The sequence below is a fragment of the Lepidochelys kempii genome, chromosome 2 (assembly GCF_965140265.1).
Source record: "Lepidochelys kempii isolate rLepKem1 chromosome 2, rLepKem1.hap2, whole genome shotgun sequence".
Taxonomy (NCBI): Eukaryota; Metazoa; Chordata; order Testudines; family Cheloniidae; genus Lepidochelys; species Lepidochelys kempii.
The window spans coordinates 180,998,764-181,024,309 of NC_133257.1; the positions used below are offsets into that span (position 1 = coordinate 180,998,764).

The following is a 25,546-nucleotide window of genomic DNA, read 5'->3' on the forward strand; positions in this document are numbered from 1 at the left end:
CAAAGTGACAACTCTTTACACAATGTGCATGACAATCAAGTTGGGCTATTTCCTGCACAAATCCAGGTTTTCTCACATCCCCCCCACCCCCATACACACACAAACTCACTCTCCTGCTGGTAATAGCTCATCCAAACTGACCACTCTCCAAGTTTAAATACAAGTTAAACCAGAACATCTGGGGGAGGGGAGTAGGAAAAAACAAGAGGACACAGGCTACCTTGCATAATGACTTAGCCACTCCCAGTCTCTATTTAAGCCTAAATTAATAGTATCCAATTTGCAAATGAATTCCAATTCAGCAGTTTCTCGCTGGAGTCTGGATTTGAAGTTTTTTTGTTTTAAGATAGCGACCTTCATGTCTGTGATTGCATGACCAGAGAGATTGAAGTGTTCTCCGACTGGTTTATGAATGTTATAATTCTTGACATCTGATTTGTGTCCGTTTATTCTTTTACGTAGAGACTGTCCAGTTTGACCAATGTACATGGCAGAGGGGCATTGCTGGCACATGATGGCATATATCACATTGGTGGATGTGCAGGTGAACGAGCCTCTGATAGTGTGGCTGATGTTATTAGGCCCTGTGATGGTGTCCCCTGAATAGATATGTGGACACAGTTGGCAACGGGCTTTGTTGCAAGGATAAGTTCCTGGGTTAGTGGTTCTGTTGTGTGGTATGTGGTTGTTGGTGAGTATTTGCTTCAGGTTGCGGGGCTGTCTGTAGGCAAGGGGGTGGGAGGAGGTATTGTTTCATATTCTCTGTGTATATATAAAGTCTGCTGCAGTTTCCACAGTACGCATCCGATGAAGTGAGCTGTAGCTCACAAAAGCTTATGCTCAAATAAATTGGTTAGTCTCTAAGGTGCCACAAGTACTCCTTTTCTTTTTGCGAATACAGACTAACACGGCTGTTACTCTGAAACTCTTAAAGGACTTTACACATTATTTTCCTCTCCAGCACAACAGAGGAGTCCCTGAGGAACTGTGTCTAAGGTCTTGTCTACACTGGCAGTGACATGTAGGTACATGTAGCTACATACCGCAGTGAAAAGCAGACAACAGCCATATGGCTGTGTGTAGCTAAAAGCGACAGTGAAAGGTTCTGGCAGGGACCTTTCCCCTTTGCCTCTTGCCTGCCAGAGCATCTGCCCACTGCTGAGTCTTTCGCTGCAGCAGGAAAAGGCTCCGGCAGCTCCCTATGGTAGGGAAAGGCTCCAGCACTGGGGAGTCAGCGGAACACTACATGGCTAAAGATAGCAGTGTAGACAGGAGAGGCACTGCTAGGACATGTAGAGAGCCAGGAAGCGTATATAGCTTAAGGCTTTTTTTTTTCATAGATATTTAGGTCAGAAGGGACCATTATGATCATCTAGTCTGACCTCCTGCACAACGCAGGCCACAGAATTTCACCCACCACTCCTGCAAAAAACCTCTCACCTATGTCTGTGCTATTGAAGTCCTCAAATCGTGGTTTAAAGACTTCAAGGAGCAGAGAATCCTCCAGCAAGTGACCCATGCCCCATGCTACAGAGGAAGGCGAAAAACCTCCAGGGCCTCTTCCAATCTACCCTGGAGGAAAATTCCTTCCCCACCCCAAATATGGCGATCAGCTAAACCCTGAGCATATGGGCAAGATTAATCAGCCAGATACTACAGAAAATTCTTTCCTGGGTAACTCAGATTCCACCCCATCTAATATCCCATCACAGGCCATTGGGCCTATTTACCATGAATATTTAATTACCAAAACTATGTTCTCCCATCATACCATCTCCTCCATAAACTTATCGAGTTTAATCTTAAAGCGAGATAGATCTTTTGCCCCCACTGCTTCCCTTGGAACGCTGTTCCAAAACTTCACTCCTCTGATGGTTAGAAACCTTCGTCTAATTTCTAGTCTAAATTTCCTGGTGGCCAGTTTATATCCATTTGTTCTTGTGTCCACACTAGTACTGAGCTTAAATAATTCCTCTCCCTCTCCGGTATTTATCCCTCTGATATATTTATAGAGAGCAATCATATCTCCCCTCAACCTTCTTTTAGTTAGGCTAAACAAGCCAAGCTCCTTGAGTCTCCTTTCATAAGACAAGTTTTCCATTCCTCGGATCATCCTAGTAGCTCTTCTCTGTACCTGTTCCAGTTTGAATTCATCCTTCTTAAACATGGGAGACCAGAACTGCACACAGTATTCCAGGTGAGGTCTCACCAGTGCCTTGTATAACGGTACTAAAACCTCCTTATCCCTACTGGAAATACCTCTCCTGATGCATCCCAAGACCGCATTAGCTTTTTTCACGGCCATAACACATTGGCGGCTCATAGTCATCCTATGATCAACCAATACTCCAAGGTCCTTCTCCTCCTCCGTTACTTCTAATTGATGTGTCCCCAGCTTATAACTAAAATTCTTGTTATTAATCCCTAAATGCACCTTACACTTCTCACTATTAAATTTCATCCTATTACTATTACTCCAGTTTACAAGGTCATCCAGATCCTCCTGTAGGATATCCCTGTCCTTCTCTAAATTGGCAATACCTCCCAGCTTTGTATCATCTGCAAACTTTATTAGCACACTCCCACTTTTTATGCCGAGGTCAGTAATAAAAAGATTAAATAAGATTGGTCCCAAAACCGATCCTTGAGGAACTCCACTGGTAACCTCCCTCCAGCCTGACAGTTCACCTTTCAGTAGGACCCATTGTAGTCTCTCCTTTAACCAATTCCTTATCCACCTTTCAATTTTCCTATTGATCCCCATCTTATCCAATTTAACTAATAATTCCCCATGTGGCACGGTATCAAACACCTTACTGAAATCTAGGTAAATTAGATCCACTGCGTTTCCTTTGTCTAAAAATTCTGTTACTTTCTCAAAGAAGGAGATCAGGTTGGTTTGGCACGATCTACCTTCTGTAAAACCATGTTGTATTTTGTCCCATTTACCATTGACTTCAATGTCCTTAACTACCTTCTCCTTCAAATTTTTTTTCCAAGACCTTGCATACTACAGATGTCAAACTAACAGGCCTATACCCGGATCACCCTTTTTCCCTTTCTTAAAAATAGGAACTATGTTAGCAATTCTCCAATCATACGGTACTGGTGTGTCTTTATTTTACTTGCCTAAGCTGTACCTCCCTGCTATTTGTACCCATGCTAGCGGGGCGTATGGTGTGTGTACTCTACATGCTGCCCTATGTGTAGACATAGCCTAAGAGGAGAGTTTCTGAGGCATGTCTCCCTTTTGGTGAGGTGCACCTACAGACTGCCTCTTACTGCTTGTATAATTCAAGGATCACAATATTTTTAAACAGCAATTACTTTTTGAAAGAATCTTTAAAGATAATAATAATTTGCTTCAAAGTAAACACAAGTAGAAAAGATAATTATATAGCTGAACTATTTAAATGTGTGTACACATGAACAGCACCTGAATTTAAACAAGGTAGTCGCTGAGATGTGCACTGAGATAGGCAGAGTTGCTTGTGCAAATTAGGTCTGAAATTCCACATCTAGCTTGTTTAACAATATGTGTGCACGCGCGCGCACACACACACACACGCCCGTTTCCTTTTATCTTAAAATCAAGATTGTCTTAAGGTAGTTGTAGTCATGTAAAAAGTTACTTTGTATTCAGATTTGTTTCATACTTGTTATTCTGTTAGGTCCTAAGAATTGTGTATTGTTTATTGTGTCATCACAGAACAGTCAGATTTGTTCTAGCTTTCTATTTTCTTCTTTTTTTTTAAATGCAGAAAAACTTCACTGGCCTGAGCAAGAGCTCTCTAAAAAATCAGTCTTAAATTCAGAAGAACATAAGCTGATCATTAAGAATGAAAGCAGTCTTCAGCACCTGTCCTCTGGAATCCTTAAGGATATTTTCACAACAGGAAGCAGTAGCTACAATGTCCTTCTGCAAAGCAAAGAGGAGAAAAAACACCACTCTCAAAAGCTGTCATCTGCCCACCACAAGAGGAACAGAAAGTCCACCAAGTCTTCTACTACCTCGCGAAGCAACGAGCACCGCAAGATCAAAGTCCCACTACCTTTGCTCAGCAGTGGCTGGTATTGCATGAAGAGGCAGCCATCCATCTTTATCGCTAGCCCAGCGTCCAGCAGTGTAAAGTTTACACACGGTATTTCCGTTGCAGGGAACAGCATAGGACTGCCACCTCGACCCAAAAGCAAGGCTAAGAGACATTATTTTTCTAGTCTACCAAAGCCAAAGCATCCTCAATTGTCAAAAAGCCATGGTAAAGAGGTAGATGTCTCTGGCCGAAAACTCTGTATACTAACGGCTATCAAGCCTTCCAATGTGGAAAAAGAGAAGATTAAATTCTTCAAGTCTGATTTTACCTATAATCCTCAATTTGAATATGCAAATCCTGCATTGCCAAATGTGTTAGCTAAGCACAGCCAAGCATCCGACAAGTTTCTTAAACAGGTATAGTTATTGTTACACATGTTCCTTGTTCACTCCTCTTTGTAGTACCTTTTCCCACTTATAAAGACAGCATTTGGCTTTGTTTGCTGAGTTGAGAACAGTCTTCATTATCTCATAACAGGCTACATTAAAATAGAGTATGAAAATACGGCATCTGACAGAATACAAATTATATGCTACATTAGAAGTACTGAATGCACATCTGTATTATAGCAGCCTTTTCACTTTGAACGTGATTTGATTTTAAAAATCTTTTTCAGGACTAAAGCACCTAAAACATACTATCATAATCTATAAGGATTTGTCCACAAACTGTTAATTACTAGATGTCTTTCTTTATTTCTTGTTTTCTTTGAGTAGTTTGCTCTATGGATAAAGATTTTACTATAACATTTTGTGGCTCTAACCCCATTTAAAGCATGAAAGGGACCACCATAGTAATTACATGGGATGTAATCCACGAAAAATACAGTGAATAAAGTAGGCTTTTTTTGTATATGTTTCAAGAGGGCGCCAGAGAGAAAGAGCCTAGAAAACCTGCCAGTCCTCTTGATGACACAGGGATTTAGGGGGCAATCATACATTCATTATTGCTTGTCTTAAGGTCACGATTGTTGGATAAGCATGTGTTGATTTCATTTGGTTTAATTAGCTTTGGAAGGATTTTCACATTGCGTCCGGCTCAGTCAGGCAGCAAATCAGTGCCCTTGACTGTGACTGAAATTCTGTTCCAGGGACAGGTAAAGCTGCATAAATCAGTTTTCCTATGATACATGGCCTAATTTCAGTGTGGATTATTGTGGGTTACTAGGATGATGTTGTTTGTCTGATCACAAATGTGCAGAGTTTTCCGTTTGTTTTAGTAATGTGGCTTCCTACCTATGTATTCTCAGGCTCAAAATGTTTTTATTTTAATTTTAAACTATTTTAACTGTAAACAAAGTAAGACAGTCAGTGCTTATCTACCCAGTTTCAGAAGTGACCCTCTTTCCACTAGTGCTTTTTTGGTACGGTCCTTGACTAGCCTAGGAAATAAAGGGTGTTTGGAAAATGTGTTTAACAAAGAATCCAATATTGTAAATGATGCCCTGGTTACAAGCCCTGTCATTGTGTAGTAGCTTCTGGTTTTGTGAGCATGAGAAGGCAAATTATTTCACTTCAAAACAACAAAGAAGCTCAGTGCAAAAATTTAAAACAAAAAACAAGCACCTATGATTCTAACATCTGCTTTAGGGAGAATTTTATGGCCACTGATGTGCTCAGAGATCCATTTTTTCATGATTCACAAGCTATCTTATGATATTTAAAGGTGTAGTTTGCAGGTTTATATTAATATATATATATTAATATAACCCACTAGCTTGGTTTGATTATTACCATTATGAAAAATAGAATTTATAATTTATCTACTCTGTCCTAAAAAGTGGCAAAAAAATCCTCTATTGAGGAGCATATGTATTTGGCTTTTTCTTTCTCTTTCTGTCTTTTTTTTTTTTTTTAAACAAATGTCCATTTGCTCTTTGGATAATTTTAGAAGCATTAAAAAAATAGATGATTTTAAATTCAGGTCCTCTTTTCTGTCTATAACTAATACAATAGTTTTATTGTTAAACTAAATTTTGCAGATTGCACTTAAATTAAAAAAGAGCTAGTGATATTATGAAAAAACAAACAATTCAGCCTGGTATGTTGGAATTTTTTTAAAAAATGAGACCTTAAAAAGATTTTATGTGAAGATCGCATATACAAAAACCTGTGAAATACCTGTTTAAAGGTTTGATTTCTTTCAGCCTATTTCAGTAAACCAAAACACTGTAATAATAAATGCATGCCTTTTCTAATAGTGAATGGTTCCTCAGCAATATGCTGTCTGGTTTTAGGGACTGATGTGTCACTTTAAGCTTTTCTACTTTAGAATTAAATGCAGAGAATCACAATTTTTAATATCATAATACAAAAGTAATGCAGCACGTTTGTCTTCTGTCCAGTGAACTCTGATATTTCTGATGTTTTCTCTTTAGTCAGGCACGTAACAAGGGAAAACTTCTCTTCCCAGATAGAGCTGCAAGTGGCTGATCAAATTCATTATTTTAAGTGATTGAAATTATAAGAAATAACATCTCAAAGTCTGACTTGTTAAGGATTGAATAAACAGATTCTGGACTTAAAATAAACAAAATATCAGTGGTCATAACTCAAATAATACCAATCCCAGCAGATGGCACTAATTCTTTTCATTAACTGTAGAAAACCTCATCTTCCTGCAGTTTTGAATTTAGACTCTTACAGATTTTGTCCATATGAACCAACATATTATCCAAAATGACAATCAGGAACTTGTATATTCTTGCTAAGATGTGGGCCATATAAGTTGTTGCCTCACTTCAGTGTGAACTGGAAGTCTGAACTGAAAAATGAATTTGGGAAGCGAAGGGGGAACACTCTATAGCCTTTTATAGTGACTGATACATTCTGAAGAGACAGTTCAACTCTTGGAACTAGTTAACAAACAGTACCCAGTATGTCAAGTAGTTTATAGTCAAACACTGCTCTATACAGTACATAAAGCATTTTCCCTATAACAGGACATAGGCCTCAATGTTTTTGCAACATTCTCAGGCTTTGATTGGTTACCATAATTATTCTGGAAGAGCTTTCTTTCTACAAGAGAAACCAAATAAATTTCTAACAACTTACCCATGATTGGCTTCCTGGAATGTAACACTGCTGACTTGATCCTCTGACTATGTCTTTGTAACTGGTTTGGCTAGTTTTCCTTTCTTTCAGCTCTGTGCAGAAGAACAGTGCATTGTCTCATCTTTGCAGGTACTGCCTATGCTCAGGCTCTCTGTACCTTACTTTGGCACTGGGATAACTGCCCAGGTTTTCCTCAGACTGCACAGTGTAGTAGTTGTGGACACACAAACTCAGTTGACACATGGCTGTGTCATGAACACAGCTCAACCATGTTTATTATAATTGGATCAGGTGAGAGCATACAATGGTTGTATTTGCACTGTGGATGGGTTAGGCTGCTGTTAGTGTCCTCAATCTATCCCAACACTTTTACATATTTTAATAGGTTATTCTCCATTGGAGTTGAATTCATCTAGCTAAGAAGGGTTCATCTCATGATCCTCAAAGGATTCTGTCCACCTCTTCACAGGAATGAGGACCTAATATTTACATAGTGCTTTTGATCCATAGGTTTCAAAGCACTTTACAATGGTTAGTAAGTATCACAAACCCCATTTTCAGATAGGGAATAGAGGTACAGAGGGGTTCAGTGACTTGCTCAAGGTCACACAACAAGCAATAGCACCCAGGTCTCCTGACTCTGAGGCCAGTGCTCCATCCACTGGTTTACAGAAACTCCTAGCCTAGCATTAGTGATCGGAGTTTCCTGTCACCGAGAGCTTCATTTGTGTTCAGTGTTCTAAAGAAATTTCCTCACTGCTATTTATAATGAAGTAGTATTAGAAAATACTGCATTCTGATTAGTTAAATGGCAGAGCATTCTTCTGGGACAGTGCCATATGTCAGAGCTGCTTCTATTGCTAAACTGCATCACAGGTAATATCAACATTCCTCTCTAAACCATGTCAAAATGGAGGATTATCTACTAAAGATTACCTATAATTGCATTTACTAAACCTCTTCATTTTCCTTTATCTATGAGCTTTCATGTTGTGAACAAACTTACTCAGCGCCAGGCATTACATATATTTTCATCCACATCCTCAAATCTCTTCTCAATCCCTTTGTCCTTTGTCATCACTCTAATTTATCGTGCTCTTTTCAGATACCATCCCTTCCCTAGCTTTAGAGATTAGTTCTTATTCTCGTCATCTTTGCCACTCCTTTTGCCCAACTTCATTCTCAAGATTCCTTCCAGCTCTCCCTCCTCCTTATTCATCTCTGTTTCTTAACAAGGCTTAGTCCCCACCAATGAGAGCTGTTTTTTCATTTAATGTTTAAAAAAAGTTGAACCGGGACTAGTGCGGGCTGCCCTTCGTGTTTGAAGCATCTCTCTGAAGCCCTGATGAGATACTTGGTTCTGACAGAAACAGTATGTTGAAGCCATTGCTGGGACGCATCTCTTAGCAGCCCTTAGCATGCGGGAGGACTGCCTTCTTACTCCCACTTCCACACCCCAACAACAGAGATGATGCTAATGCCACATGCTGCTTCCGACTCAGCATCTAGTAAAAATTAAATGAAAAAGAAGGTCCTCAAGTGGTGGCTAGGGTGGAAAAAGAGGAGAAAAAAAGGAATTGGGGAAAGTCTTGGGAGTAGGAAGCCACTTAAAATATGTAAAATAAAGATTTTTGTAAAGTTTTTATTTTTATTTAAGATAAATTGAGTGATCAAAGTAGGGGACAGGAGTCAGGATTCCTGGATTTCATTCCTGATTCTGTTACTGACTTGCTGTGTGACTTTGAGCTAGTTACTTACCAGCAAATTTTCCAAAGCGGCTTCTAATTTGTTTGCCTCCATTCTTGGTGTGCTCATCTTGAGACTTCTAGGGCTTGAAAGTGCAGGGCACCCACAACTACAAGTGAGGTCAGTGGGAGTTGTGGGTGTTCAGTACTTTCTGAGAGTCCTGCCTGAAGTATCTTAAGTTGGACTTCCAAAAACTGAGGCTCTCAAAACCAGCGGCCACTTCTGAAAATGTTGGCCTTAACCTATCTGTGAGTCAGTTTCCCAGCTAGTAAATAGGGACATTTATTACCTCCCCAAGTCCCCACAAGAGTGTAGAGAAGCCAATTTTAGCAATGTGTGTGAAGCACTTTGACTTTACTTTTAAAGGAATGATTTTAACATTTTTTTCTATTTACAGAATTCAAAATATGAAACTTTTTTCACAAAGGATTTATTACAGTTTTGATCAACTTATTTAAGAGCTTTTTAAAGGCAGTGTCATAATAAATGATTGCACAGACTTTAGACTTACAAGGATAAAAAGATACATGTATCTTGCTGATACAACATGTTACGGCTTCTTGGGGAGTTGCATTGCTCTGCCTTTGGCCTCATGACTAACAACCCCCTCAAAGTGTGGCAGGATCCTAGCCTGGGACACTCCCTATTGTTCATTCTTGCTTAAACATATTACTGATTATTATATAATTAATGTATTATTGTTGTGGTTAAATTATGAAGTTTAACATAGTTGTGACAGAAAGTTTTAGGGCCTGATCTAGCTCTCAGTTGAGAAGCTCTCATTGGCATTTATGAGAACTGGATTTTACGCACAGGGACAGATTCTGCTACCCTTATGCTGAGTAGTACTATAATCTGCAGGGAGTTCATTCAGTGTGAGTAAGGATGGGAGAGTTGGGCCTTTACTGATCAATTAGTGCAGTAATTTCTCCTATCAGAACTGTCTGTTAAATTTAATTTAAATTCTTATTTTCAGCATCTTAATACATTTTGGTAAAACCTATCCACTATTCATTTTTAAGAAGTGGAATTGAATAGATGTGGGAACAAGAAAGAGAGAAGAAAAGAGGGCTGGGAATCAGAATAAGAGACTATTGGTCAATTAAGTTTCATTGTGAATGCAGATATCTGTGGCATGTTCAAAGGGATTTGAGCCTCAAAGACGATAAATAAGTGCCCAGTTCTTAGCATTTTAGGTGCTTCCCCTACTGATTTCCTTGAATGTCCTTGTTTCAAAAGCAGTGAAGAAAAGTCTATGCCAAAGGATAAAATACTAAAGGAGATATTCTGTTTAAATGAAAGAGTGAAATTAAATTGATTGGACAGTGAATCCAGATATATATAGCAACTAACAGGTAACATAAATATCTTAAAAGATCTGGTACACTATAAGAGAAACTGAAGAACTGTTGTACGGAATTATTCAGGTTATTCAGTGAAAGTAAACTGCACTCCTGTAACTAAGTGGGGAACTTATTATTCTTATAAGTGATGTATACAAGCATGAGAGTACATATCAGAATCTACACAGTGACAGGAAAACATCTATTTAAAATGAATATCAGAAGATGGCTAGAACAACTTGATAATTCAGCCTTTAAAAAAACTTGGAAAAAGCACACAGGTTCTCTGACTAATAAACAAACTGGACTATAAACTGAGAATGAAATGTTGCTTAGATTACTCCTGGGAGAATTCTGCACCACTGTACATGCACAGAATCTATGTCCCCCACATATTTCTTTGCTTCCCTGCAGAAAAATGACTTTCTGACGGGCAAGCAAAGGGAAACCACAAGAGTGGTCACATGACCCTCCCCAGCAGTATGTTTCGGGTGCTTGGGGCAGCCAGCAGAGAGGAAAATCACTGTGGGGCGGGGAGTGGGACTGGGGAAGACTCAGCTGGTGGCTCCTACCCTGTGCCAGGCTCAGCTCAGAGTCCCGGCTTTTCTGGGGAGGATGGAACTCCCTCTTCCCCTGCACGGCATCCAGATTTCTCCCCTGGCTGTAGGAAGCTCTGCAAACTCTCCCCTTCCCGTGGTTCCTGCACCCATCGCTCCTCAGTTGCAAGGGGATGGATCACTGTACAGGGAGCTGCTCCCCCATCCACCCATCCCTTGTGCATCCAAACCCCCTCATACTGAAACTCTCCCACTGAGCCTCCCCCTCTCCGCACCTGGGCCACCCCAATGATCCACCTGCACCCAGATCCCCCACACCGATCCCCAACCAGTTTCACCTGGATCCCACCCCACTGAACCCCACTTCCCCAGCATCTGGACCCCCTCACTGAGCTCCCCACACCCAAACCCCCCTGCCGAGCTCTATCCCCCCACACACAGAGCTCCCCGCTGAGCCCCAGCCATCTTCACCTGGACCCCCCTGCAGAGTCCCATTACCATTGCACCCAGAACCCTCTAACAAGCCCCTGTGTATCCAGACCCACCCGCACCCGGATCCACCACTGAGCTGCCCGCACCCGGATTGCCCCACACAGAACCCTCTCAACCCACACCTGGATCCCCCCACACTAAGCCCCTCCACACTTGGATCCTCCCTTGCTGTGCCTGCTTGCACACACCTGGTGCACCTGGCATGGAGGGGCAGGGCCCTGGAGTGTTTCTGGGGAAGGGTGGTCCTTGCGCCTCCACATTTATTTGACAAATAAACTTTGCAGAATTTTAAAATATTGTGTGCAGAATTTTTAATTTTTTGGTGCAGAATGCCCTCAGGAGTATTAGATTTCTTTTTTGCTTTTATCCCCTGAGCCTGAGAATTGCTAACAGCCAGTAATTTTCGACCGGAACTCCCAGTCGCAAAGGGATCCTGGCAGGCCGCTAAACGTCCAATTGGCTGCTGTGCCAGCGGGGCAGGCAGGCTCCCGGTCCAGCTCTGTGCGGCCCCTGGGAAGTGGCCGGCATGTCCCTCTGGCTTCTAGGCATCCACAGGGGCTCCACATGCTACCCCCTGCCCTGAGTGCCAGCTCCACAGGCTCCCATTGGCCAGGAACCATGGTCTGTGGGAGTGGCACTTGTGGGCAGGGGCAGCACGCAGAGCCCCCTGGCCGCCCTTCCACGTATGAGCTAGAGAGACATGTCGCCGCTTCCTGGGAGCCATCTGAATTCAGCACCATCCGCACCCCACACCCTCTACCACACCCCAACCCCCTGCCCCAGTCCGGAGCCCCTTCCTGCACTCCAAACCCCTTGGCCCCAGCACAGAGCCCCCTCCTGCACCCCAAACCCCTCATCCCCAACCCCACCCTGGAGCCTGCATCCCCAGCTAGAGCCCTCACCCCCTCCTTCACCTCAGCCCCCTGCCCCAGCCCGGAGTCCCCTCCCTCATCTTGCATCCCTCATTTCTGGCCCCACCCCGGAACCCGCACCTCCAGCCCAGAGCCCATACCCCCTCCCACACCCCAATCCCTTGCTTCAGCCTGGAGCCCCCTCCTGCTTTCTAAACCCCTCATCCCTGGCCCCACCTCAAAGCCCACACTCCCAGAACTCACCCCCTCCTCCACCCCAATCCCCTGACCCAACCTGGAGCCCCCTCCCACACTCCAAACCCCTTGGCTCCAGCCTGGAGCCCCTTCCCGCACCCCAAACCCCTCATCCGCGGCCCCACCCCAGAGCCGGCACTCCCAGATGGAGCCCTCACCCCCTCCCACACCCCAACCACCTGCCCCAGCCCGGTGAAAATGAGCGAGTGAGCAAGGGGAGAGCGAGTGACGGAGGGAGGGAGGGAGGATGGAGTGAGCAGGGGCGAGGTAGGCGCCGGGCTCTGGGAAGGGGCCGGACAAGGGTGTTTGGTTTTCTGCAATTAGAAAGTTGGCAACCCTAGGTGCCAGCCTCTTCCCAGTGGGGGGAGTGCTGAGGTGGGCCTTAGCTCCCCCTTTCCATGATGTCCCACCCCTGCGCCTTCTTTCAACCCCCTAAGCCCCTCCCCTGTGGCCAGCTTGGCAATGGTAAGAGACACCCAGGGACCCTGGACTGCTGTGGGCAGTACATCTGGTGGGGGACATGGGCCAGGAGCTGCTCTCAGACACCATGTTCCCCCCACCTGGTGGAGGGTCCAAGGCTCCTCACAGTGGCCCAGGCTCCTCTTACCATGGCCTGACTCCAGCTTCTGGGCTGGCCACAGGGCAGGGCCTCAGAGGAAAGAGGTGGAGCAGGGGGCTCCTGCTTGTGTCCTGCTTTTGCCTTCTGAAAAGGTGATCACCCTACTTCATTGATGTATAGGCCTTGTGCTTGCCCTTCCGCACAAGGGTTTTACCCAGGAAGAATAGGGTCTAATAATAAAGATTTGGTCTGTGAGAACCAAGCAAATTATTCCACCTTTAAGGAACTCATATTCCTCCCTTAAAAACAAACTAGCACATAATCTGTCTGAGGTCATTTTTAAATAAGGCGAATTGACCTGATCTGTTGCAAGAGAAATAACTCAGTTATTAATGTAGGGCAATTCCTCTAAACTTCGCTTACCCGTTAGACCCACTCACAACTGGGCATCTATATAGATCTGATCCAAACTCCACAGAAATCACTGAAAAGATTCCCACTGACTTCAGTAGGTTTTGGATCAGGCTTGTGGTACACACATCCAGTCATAGTTCTCGTCACTCAGTCCCATACCTCTCAAATAAGCCAATGAACATACGAGTGAAAACAACAGAACTCACTAAATTTTATTTGAATGTTCAAAATTATCCTCATTTGGTGCAAACTGGTGTAACTCCGTTGAAGTCAGAGTTACTCCAGTTTACTACAGCTGAGGATCCAGCCTCTATATTTTATAAATATTTTTAAAAATGTGATTGTTTTTAAATGCAGTGTTTCCATAGCTTCATGTTTTTCCTATCTGTAGGATTTATTTTCCATACCATCATTTCAAAAGAGAAGCTTCACCCTCTGTTGAGCACTGAGCTGTACAGCTGAACACACACATTCCAGGGGTCGGACAACATCTCAGTAACCACAAGAGCCAAAGTAAAGTGGTTTGTGATGCCATCATAAACCTGAGACGTGTGCATGATTTTATGCTGTGTATATGCTCACACACACATATATAATCACCTCAGGTTTTACAAGAAAATCTTTTTAAAAATTAAAACATATGAACTACTGCTACTCACTGGTGTGTTTGTTGGTAATGGGACCTGATCCAGTTCCCACTGAAATCAATGACAGAAATCCCATTGGCTGAAGGGGGCACAGGAGAAAACTCTAAGTGTTCTATTGCTGGTTATTGGCCAGATCCAGGGGTCTCTTGTCTGAAGGGGAGGGCAATGGTGACTTAAGGCTCACCTTTGCACTCCCCTGATCCTGGGACTGTCCTGAGCAGGGGCCAGTTATCCAATGTAAGTTAGAACAGCTGAGGGTTTCTCTAATGTGTGCCAGCTGCAGATGGCCTCAGTGGGCTGAAACTGCAGCTTGTATGGGCCATTAATATGGTATGGGGCCTTCTGGCCACTTTCTTTGCTCTGCTCCAGCAGCAGGAGGGAGTTGGGGATGGTGTAAAAGCCTTACATGGCTTTAAAGCACTAAAGATCCTGCTTATACTGGAGTGAGCTTTCCAAGGCCAGATACTCTGACTTTGGGGACGGATTGTGCGGGCAGTGCTGCACAACGTAGCTGCATGTACCTGAGGATCTGGCCAGGTTGCTCCAACGATAATGAAAACTTCCTTTTTATCTCACTTACTCCTATGCTGTCCAGATTATTATTCACTCCACTCACGTCACTTATAAAGCAGTTCAGTAAATAACTTGATTTGGCAAATCAGGCGCAGATGTCTGTTAGGGAGGAAAGGTCATGCTAATTACTGTACACATAATACACAGATATATCCTTTGCCCCTGAACCTATACAAAAATATTTCTATTGTTTTGTATAGAAATAAAAGAATGGCTTCGTTAGAGCTAAATTTAGTAAACTATGCTGCTGATAGCCATAGTTGACTAGAGCCTTCAGTCTTACAGGAGACCCTTCAGATACTGTAATAAGTGTGAGAGGCAGCATTCTAAGCTTCATCATAGGAAAATATCAGAAATGGTGTGGAATATTTGTTCAGCATTCAGAGAATCTCTCTCATGTTCAGCCAAGAGCTACAATACTTAAAGAGTGTCTCATGTATAACATTATAGTGTGTTCCAATGATGATTGTTTGGCATTGCTCAGTTTTAGTTAAAACAAAACAAGACTATCTGTACCTGTGTAAGTTTCTAAATTAATCATATTTTGTGGACAGTAAGTCTACCCACAAAGTTCCCCAAATATCAGAACAATCTAGTCGCAAACAGTGTGCATGGTCACCTTATTAGCTCAGTGTGCTGGGAGTCAGAGCATTTTAAAAAAAGTCTTGAGTTTCCCATTATTATTAGTGGTATATTTGCAGTATTCATGTGGTAAGGCTCAGTCCTGTTCTAATCTATTTTATATAGGTTCTTATCATTATCATTGTAGCATCTGGGCACCTTCCAGTAATACAGTAAGGCTTAGCAGTGTGACTAACATTGGTAAAGTATGGTTCCTTCTCGCTTTGATCCTCTCCCCAAGGGAAGGTGCTGAGTTCCTCCTAACTTCAATGTGAACAGAAGACATTCAGCTCTTCTTCAGGGAGGTTCCAGCATCTTGAAGGAGCAGACCTATAACCAGCAACACAGTTTGCAGATGCAGTTCTCATAATTAAAACATTAAAATCTCATTTTTGCAAGAAACTAAGGCTATGTCTACACTTCAAGATTGCAGCTCGAGTCAACATACCCAAGCTAGCTTTAATCTAGCTAGCTCAGGTCCTGGAACAGTGAAGCTGTGGCAGCATGCACTTCAGTTGGAAGCATGGGTAATTACTTGCGGGGCTAGCCCACGTTGAAGTGTGCACTGCTACGCTTCACTACTCTGGGACCTAAGCAAGTTAGATTAAAGCTAGCTTGGGGTATGTCTATACAAACTACAATCACGCCCAGTGACTGCAGTCTAATCCTAGCCTCAGAGATACTTACTCAAGGCCAAGTCCTGTAAAATGGTGCAGATGCGGAAATCCCATTCATATTACCTGTATTTGAGGGCACTAGGATGAGGCCTGAAATAAGGGAGCAACAAGAAATATTGGAGGAATATATTTGAAATGATGTCACATCATCTTAGACGGGTAGCTTTCTATAAACAGTCCAGTGCAACATTGTCAACTCTCATAGTTTTATAGCAAGTCTCATATTTCATGTTTGTCTGAAAGCTCCAGCTCTGGGAGTCTTGTGAACATATGAGAATATCAGCTTTTTTTTAAAAAAAAAAGGAGATTTCTAGGTCTGATGGTTGTAGAGAAAAGCTTGAAAATGTGACCCAAACGAACCTTAAAGGCTCAAAAATCAGCAGGGAAATAAAAAGAACTCAAACCATTTTTAAAAATCTCATGATTGTTAAGTCAATTTCATGATTTTTTAACATTTGTGGTTGGCAATACTGGCAGTGATATGCTGGATGGAGTTCCTGGGAGCTGTTTGTAAAAATTCTCCCAACAAATTTAATTCTCCTCAGTCATCCTGTCTCTGAAGTTCTCTTCCCTGCTTTGCTACTGCTAAATCATTCCTACTAAAGTTGACATATCTCTGGAATCATAAAATTGATCCTTATAAGTATTTTATTGTCTTTGGAATGCACTAAATGACATATTTGAAAATAAATTGGGCTATCCCCATCTCTCCTATAAGATCTTCAGCCACAGTAACCTCAGTTCCCATCATACAGGGCTGAACACTGTGCTGTGCTAGATATATTCAGTTCTGTTTTCAGCAACAAAGTGTAAGCATTTCCAGATAAATACACTTAATATCAGTTTGTGTGCCAAGTGTTTTTGCCTCCTTTCTTGTGCTTATAAGAAAAAATAGTTCTATATTTAAATGGGAAAACTGTGAACAGATTTCCCAGTCCTTCACATTTCATCTCTCCAAACACATGCATCCATTGTACAGAGGGGTTAAAATATCAGTCATCATCAGGAATGCTCTGTCATGATTCAGCACTTCTAAGTTAAAAAATACCAAAAAATAAACAGAGAGATTGTAATAATGCTTCTCATTTGTATATTGAATGAGAGAAGTACTAACTCCTTAACCCTCAGAACATCCCTGTGAGTAGGGAAGGATGTATTTTCATCTCTGGTTTACAGATGGGGACATTGAGACAAAGAGGCCCAGACCTCAAAGGTATTTAGGTGCCTAACTCCCATTGAGTATTTGGATTTAAATGACTTTTCCCAAAGTCGTAGAGGGAATTGGTTGCCATTTACTGAGCTAATAGTAGGTGTGTGGGGCATGGTGGTCTAAGACGAGTAAACCAGGTTCCTGCAACTTTTTCTTAATGTATTTGCATTCATACGTGACTCTGAGGATGTCAGAAGTTGATTACTGAGGGTAATAGCTTATATGTAACTACAGGAGTTCAGTAATGCATCCCGTAAGAGTGAAAGGGAACAAACAACCATTTGTCCCGTAGCTACAGAGGTAATACAATTGCTAGTCTGCATCTGGAATCTTATTGCACTTATGTCTGCTATGCTTTTGTCTTTTACAGTCTGTCAATATTATGGAAAGGACATTGCAGAAATATGGAAGCTATGAAAAGTTTGAGCAGGCTACTGGAGGCAGCCTGCTACCAAAAAGTCGCATTTGGAATCATGTCAGGAAGTACATGGTGAAAGAAGGCTGCGTTGGTGAGGTAGGATGCACACAGGATCAATGAAAAAGCTTCCCCTTTAATCACAGAATCAGAAATTAGAGATCGAAAAGACCTATAAGGTTATCTAGTAGTGCATCCCTTGTCAATATAGACTTGCTCCTTACAGTATATTTTCTAATGGGTTTGTCCATTCTAGTTTTAAATGATCTAAACAATGTGGCTTCCAACTACTTCTCTTGGGAGATTATTACACTGTGGAATAGAGCACATCAGGAAGCTTTCCTGCTATTTGAATTATGTGTTCCCATTCTTAATTTCAGTCTATTACTTGGAGGTGAACCTGACATAACAACTCTCCTCCCTTAGCCTTTCAGTTAGTTGTAGCGTAGCACATCCCCATTTAGTCACTACTGTGTATGTCTGCCCTAACCTGCGCTGAGTTTTTCTAATGCCGTATCACAGCACAAACTCCTCTAATTTGCAGTCATCTTATATTGCAAAGCTTTTTTTTGCTGCTTCCTATATTTCTTATTCCTGTTTTATACATTTATGCTGAATTAGGTTTAAACAGGAGAGCTGTGCTGGATTTTGAATTTTACCGGATAGACCTCATTGATATATATAATTATAATTTAAAAAAAAAAAACTCAGACAAACAAGTACCTGTTTGTCAAGCTTGTTTTTTTAAAATTTACTTTCTATTGCTACTAGTAATATACAAATTTCCAATAAATGACTTAAAAGACAATTTATTTTCTCTTTTCTTAGTCTGTTAACTTCGTGCATTTGACCGCACTTTTTGTTCAGTCAGTTTCACTGTTTCCCCTCTAGGACAGTTAGGTTCCAATTCTGCCATCTAATTTGCATGTCTGAACCCTTATATTCATGCAAAGTCCCACTGAAGTCAGTGAGGCTTCACACAGGCACAGGGGAACAGAACCTTTCTAGAGACACAAAACCTTAACACAGGGGTAATTTGCCTCTTGTTGGGAAGAGCATTGAGCAGCATATGACCGAGTCCAGACAGAGCGCTGGGGGAGCGAGAGGGAGAATAGAAGCGGCAAAAAGCAGGAAAGGAAAAGAACTTTTTTATGCCTCAAGCTTTCCTTTCTCCTTAGATTGTAGTTCATCTCACTGAGGACCTGCTTTCTCGTGCCTCAATGACAGTGGTGAATGGCCGCCCAACTCTGACTATCAATGTTTCCACTGCACGTGAGCACTGGCTAGAAGGGATGCTGAGGCATGAAATAGGTATGGACACATGTTTTGAATTCTTCATGCCGGAGTGAATATGTGCATTCCTATTTATTATTTGTTTTCAGTAACGCGGACAATGTGCTAGGCGTTGTACAAACCCAAAAGGAGTTCTGGCTCCTGTTACCGTAGATGTGGTAAAGCATAAGAAAGGACTATTTATAATTGTAGTATACAGTAGAACTAAAACACCCAACTAGTACCTTGAGAGATGTAGATGTGAGAAATGTTGCCAGTGAACCCCAAATCTGTGCAAATCCCCCTTTTTGAGTTATCTGGAGAGAGGATGAGAGAACAAACAACACAACGTATGTGTAGTAGTCATATTGCTTAATGCACTGCTGGAAGGCACTCAGACACTACAGTGATGACCATGGTATAAAAACCTCTATAACATAGAATAGTTACAAACATTTAGCTCAGGATAATAGAAAGTTTTTCGCAAACTTTTTCTAGGTTTTGGGTGAACCTGCCAAACCCTAGTAGACCAAACCCAGATGAAATCCAATGGCTTTGATCAAGTTACTCTTTTAGGTTTTATGCCTGTGAATGCCCTGCACCACTGGTATAACTACCCTCTTATTCCAGGGCAACAGCCTCCTCTACAACTGCAGTAATGCTCTATGATCAGCCTCAAGGAGAAAGAAATACTAGTGCATGTTGAATCTTCCCTCCTCTGTTCTCCCCACTTCCCATCCACAGCAAGGCCTTGTCTACACTAGAGAAATGTGAGTGGGTTAGACACTTCTGAAAAATCTCCCTGTAGGGATTTAGGAGCATAAAGTTCCACCAATGTTCAATGGGATTTGTGCTTCTAAATCCCATAGGTCCTTTTGAAAATCTCTGCTGGAATCACCCGGTGGACACCCTACACTGTTGGCACTTAGATGATTGTGATTCCACTCGTTTAATTACCATTGATTACATTCTCCACGGTTATCAAGGCCAAAGTTACCTCCTTTCCCAGTCCCCCATTGTCCCAATAGGTAAGAATCCTGAAGTTGGATCCTAAACTTAGTTAGCTCCTGTGGTAGCTAATTCTACTATTATTTGAGACACTGGTTGTTACTGTTCTAAGCTCTCTGCTTCTTTCCTTTTAGGAACTCATTATTTTCGAGGTATTAACAACAACAGCCAGCCTTGGTGCAATTGGAATGGACGTAAAAAGCTTGGGTTAAAGCCAATCAACCCTACTGAGGAAGGCCTGGCGAGTATTCACAGTGTCCTGTTCCGAAAAGACCCCTTTCTATGGAGGGCTGCCCTTCTCTACTACACTGTCTATCAAGCTAGCCAAATGTCCTTCAGTCAACTGTTCCAGGATGTGGGGAGATTTGTCAAGGACCCCAACACTAGGTGGGATTACTGTGTACGAGCCAAGAGAGGGTGGACTGATACTTCCCAGCCAGGTTGGTTTCCTATGTAGCTTGAGCACATTCCATCTTCATTCTCCAAAAGCTTTGCTCAAAATAAGGGGCCTCTACAGCTCTGTTGGCAGGTGATAGGATTTGTGCAAAGGATTGTGGAAAAGTTAAACTCTTTGTTTTCTAAAATGGATTCTATAAAGTGGCAAGGATCCTTCATTTAAAACAATGATTGAGATGAAAACCAGTATTTTTTCCCTACTACTTTCAAAGTGATTTGGTAAAGGAATTTTTAATGGATGTTAAAGGAGACACTGTCAAGACCTTTAGGTTCACAGTTTGCCCTCCCTTGTTTTTTATGTCCTGGGCAGAGCTTGTTATGATAGTGCTGCAAATTTATGTGACCCGGGGTTTTAAAGCTGCTCAGCTCCCTGCCTTTCACTGAGATTCCCAGTAAGCCAGTCTGCCTAACGGTCGGTGCCTTTGCTTAGTGTCTTTCAAGTAGGCTTAATCCTTTAGCCAATGAGCGTCAGGTAAATTTTGCAAGTCCTGGGACAAAAATACCTATGGCAGGAAGTAAAGTAATTTTGTGTACAATTACTTTTGGCAAATGCATTGCTTTGAAAAAGCGTGAAAACAATACCATGACTCTGATTCCTTTAGGCTGCTTCAGTAAGGATCAGGTATACTTGGATGGCATCCTCCAAATCCTAAGATACAGGGAGTCTATCGATTTCCACTTGCTGATGGCTCTTGGAAAGGTGAGTGGAATCAATCTCCGAACAGAAGCAATAGTAGTATCATTTTAATAAGCACTTTCCTAAATAGTTGTTAAATTGCATGAACCTGACAGGATCACTTCCTGTAGGTGTTGTCTTAAAATGTGCTGTGCCCTTTGCATCACCTTGATCTTCAATCTCCACTGTCTGTAAAATCAGACATCACTGTACATTATAGTAAAGAGACACCACCAACTTGAAATATAGTCAATTTCAAATAGTAAGTCAGAAGTACTTTCAGGACCTATACCTTCCTGTCAGTTCCTACCACCCTATACCTGACAGATTGTGGTTTTACAGTCACATTTCTCTGTTTTTTAAAAATGTTTTTCTCCTCCCTGTTTGCATGGGCCTTTTGCACTGCAACAACAGGAGCAATGGGCAGACTTACACAAAGTGCTGTCAAATCTACAAAGTACACAAATGAAATAAAAAAGAAATAATGTCTCTCTCTCTCGAAATCATTTTTATCTTAGGTGTTTGTAACAATGGCAGGTAATGTATTTGCAGACAAAAGTTTCCTTTAGCCCAGTTGCAGCGTTAACTGCACATACAGGGAAGTAGCCACCAGTTCATAACCCCAATGTGGGATTTGACTTTCAGATGAGAGTAGGAAGTGTGATCTAGTAGCTGAAGAAGGACACAGGGTCAGGAATCCTGGGCTCTGCTCCCAACTTGGCAAGTCACTTAACATCTCTGGGTAAGTCTACACTCCAGCTGGGAGCGAGCCCCCCATCCTGGCTAGACAGACTTGCACTAGCGGGGTTCAAGCTACCGTGCTGAAAAGAGCAGTGTGATGTTGCAGCACCAGGGGAAACTTGGGCTCTTAAGCCCACCCAACTGCCTGGGTCTGAGCTGGGGGGCGGAGGGGTAGGGGCTATACTGAGCATCTGCTGGTGCCACACCGCTATTTTTAGTTCATTAGCTCACGTATAGCTAGCTTAGATCAGTCTACCTGGGCTAGAAGGCTCATTTCTTCTGTGTCTCAGTATGCTCATCTATAAATGGGTGCTATTATTGCTTGTATTATATTAGCACCTAGAGCCCCAGCCACATTCAGGACCCACCTGGCCCGAGCTCAGGTGGCGAGCCCAGGTGTCTGGCCATGCAGCAACATCCACACTGCTATGTTCAGCGTGTTAGCATGAATCTGTCTAACTGGTCTGGGAGGCTTGCTCCCAGATGCACTGTAAACGTACAGACCAATGTTTTGGCCCTTTGGGTGTCAGCTGGGGGCGGGCAGGGGGAGGAATTACATGAAATTGTAGAAATTGCCTCAATGTACAAGTTTTGCAGAAACCACTAAAACAGACTTTCCCACAAAATCTACTGAGTTCCACTTTAAGCAGAGTCCTGTGCAAGCAAGGTTCCCCTCTCTTAGCTGCTGCTAGCCATGTGGTCCATTATCTGGACCCTGCAGTAGTGGGGCACATTGGTAATATTTCCATGTAGTGGTTTCACCACAGCTTCAGTGATAACCGCTGGCAGGCTTCTTGCTGTGCACTTGAAAACTTAATTTGATGTTACCTCTTTCTCTACATAGCTTCAGGAAGGCTAGAACGAATTCCTCATATTTGAAGGGGCTGGAAACGTCAGGGACTGATGTCTAGGAGAGGCAGTGAATGACCTTGGTCTATCCAAGGCCTTTGCTCCATTTCAGAAGCATGGTCAGGAATATTTGACTCAGGTCATAAATTGCTTCCTGCCCTCTAGAGAAAATTATAGGGAAGTACTTTATATGGAGAGAAAGCAGATGTGGTTAGTAGTATACAACCAACAAGGAAACTATAACAGAAGTCATTGACATATAGATGTTGCCAAGTGGTTTGGCTTTCTTGTTTGCAAACCATTTAGAAATACACAATGGGCCAAATCCACTGGAGTTACATTTGATCCATATTATATTAAGCTATATAAATAATGTGTCACGTTGGATAGACATGTGACAAATGGACTATTTATAGGTGTCCGTGGTAGCAATATCTATAGTCAAGGTTGTCTAACATTTTCCATGATAAGAATCTATTTTCAGTTGTTTCTAACTGCTGGACCTTACCATTTGGGCTAAAATTGTCCACAGTGAGGGTCTACCATAGGCTGACTTTTTTGGGAAAGTTTCCATCAAAACAGGTCAGCTGTTGGTTAGGGGAAAATATGTTGTTTTGCCCATATTAAAAAATTCTTACAGCTGCCGTGCTTCCATGGTTTGGAGCAGAGATGTGAAATTTGACAGGAAGTCACTCTGGTATCGAGGATGTGCTTTTTGATGTCTTTGTGATTTCCCTGTTAAGTTATAAGCCTCTAGAAAAAAAAATCACAGTTCACACATACTCAACAGATGTATTTTAGAGGCTAGCAGCATTATTTTCTGAAGGTTCTTTCTGTGGACTTCAATCCCCAGAGTTCCTGTGTGCCAGGCGAACTGAGCATGTGCCATCCCTGCAGAGTGACTTCAGTACTACTAACCCTCAGTGTTTAAAAAAAAAAATCCACAAGTCAAGCCCCTCAAAAATCAGGACATTGGCTTAAAAATGATGAGGTGTTTAAAATAATAAGTTTTGTTCCTTTTGTCTTCTGGTGTTGGATTATTTAAGGTTGGTGGTTTTCTTTGGGCTAGAAACGTATTTTTATTTTAATGAAAGCTGAGATTTTTCAGGTAATAAGTGGACTCCAGTAGCTGGGTCTTTAAAATAATCAAATTGTGGGTATTGGTAAGGCTTCAGCTGAGCATGCTCTGTCATAGCATTGCTGGGGCTGACCAGGATGTTTTCCTGCAATCACTCCTTCTGGTTGCCAGGGGCCACTGTGGCATCAGGCACTGGAACTGAGAGCAGGGCTACTATTTTCCCTTTGCACTCAGTGTTCAACTCTTCTTTGTTGCCTGGGTGCCAATAAGCGGGAGGAAGTAGACTGCTTGAATGGAAAAGGGTGAGGGAAGACAAGCAGAGGGGGATAGGAGGAATGGGGCATTGGGGGGTGGGGGCTGAAAGATCTAGAACCATTTTGAACACACTCCCCTTCAGAACCTAGACCTGAACCCAGGAGTCCCAAGTTCAGCATTCCTCTGCTGTCAGCAAATAGGTGTGAAACCCACTTGCAAACTGTGGCCCAGACCCTCAAAAATATTTAGGTTCTGTGACAGGGTTGGGACTCACCACCGCAGCACCTCCTGGGAATTAGCTCAGTTCATGCAGAGCACCCTCACCAGTGGTGTCCCATCCATCTCTCACCCTAGATTAGCATCTCAACCCACATTGCTCCCAGCTTGCGGCATCCTCTTCAGGACACTGCTCTCCAGCAGTGCCCACTGCTCTGGTCTCACCCCCTTCCTGGGGTTTGGTGTTATCAGCAGTCCTTCTCTTTGCCTCAGCCACCATAGCCAACTACACCCCAAAGTCTAACCCCTTTTGGCAGGGTCTGGTGCAGTCCATGATGGCCACTCCTAACGGCCAGGTGGAAGTGCAAGTGGGGGGGGACGGGACATAGGCCCACCCTCTACTCTGGGTCCCAACCCAGGGACCCTTTGGCAGCAGCCTTCCTGCCTACCCTCCTTCTCTCCTTTTGTCAGTCTCTCTCCCTGGGCCATTTCCCCTTCAGCCCCTTTGCACCAGCTAGGCCCTTTTTCTCAGGGTCCACAGCCCAGCAGATACCAGGTAGGAGATCCCTCAGGTGTGGGTGTCCTCACACAGGAAACAGCACTTCACCCTCTGAAAACCTGGGAGAGACTGCCTGCTCCCTTCCTGGCAGCCTTTATATAGGACCTAGCCTAGCCCTGATTGGCTCTAACAGGCCCTCCCTGATTGGCTGCCGCCTTGCGCAGCTGCTCTGGCCTGTTGAAGCCCAATCTGGCATGGGGGTGGGGCACTGCCCCACCACAGGCTCCCACATTTCATTGATTTCAGTGGAAGTTAGGCCCAGATTCTCAAAATTATTTAGGGTCCTATGTGTCTAGTGGCTGGTCCATATAGAGGATAATAGCCGACTTCTGCTACCACGTACTCTATTAAAGTGGTGAAAATCTGAGCTGTGGATCCAAAGGTCCCATGCCAATGACCCACATAATTCTATATGATCTAAATTCTGATTTTGCAGTTTTGTTTTATTAAAACTTTAGGAAATTACATAGAATAAAAACTACTTTAAAAGAACAATAAGGTTTCAAAATCAAGTGCTCAAAAAGTTAGGAGCTGCCAGAATTAAGGTTTCCTGTGCAACCCCTTGTGTGCATGCATTTGGATACAATTACATAATCACATACTATTTTTCTCATGGGACCCAGCCTCATATAGTGCACAGGATGGGTTAGGCTCAGGGAATGAAAGGAGTTGGTGTATGTGTGAAGCTGTAGTATTCCTGGAGGACCCCTCCCACATTTGCTGTTGGAAGGTGTGTAATGAATGAGGCAGGGAGTTGCAGGAAAAGAAAGGAGAGTCTCATGGTTAAGGCAGCTGAATGCTACCCTGGAAAATTAGATTCTATCTTTGTCTCTGCCATAGAACTCATATATGATGCTATGCAAGTCTTTTAAGCCAAACTTTTCACACACGATCACTAACTGTGTGTTCCTCATTTTCTGGGTGCCCAA

General features: G+C 42.8%; 1 protein-coding gene across 1 annotated transcript in view; it reads left to right on the plus strand.

Annotated features, from left to right (window-relative positions):
- Positions 1-25,546, plus strand: part of MATCAP2 (microtubule associated tyrosine carboxypeptidase 2) — a 51,969-nt gene that overhangs the window by 14,744 nt on the left and 11,679 nt on the right. The window contains exons 2-6 of the mRNA XM_073332893.1: positions 3,762-4,450; positions 17,463-17,606; positions 18,686-18,818; positions 19,922-20,227; positions 20,846-20,943. Of these exons, the coding sequence (XP_073188994.1) occupies positions 3,762-4,450; positions 17,463-17,606; positions 18,686-18,818; positions 19,922-20,227; positions 20,846-20,943 (1,370 nt within the window). The remainder of the gene's footprint in view (positions 1-3,761; positions 4,451-17,462; positions 17,607-18,685; positions 18,819-19,921; positions 20,228-20,845; positions 20,944-25,546) is intronic.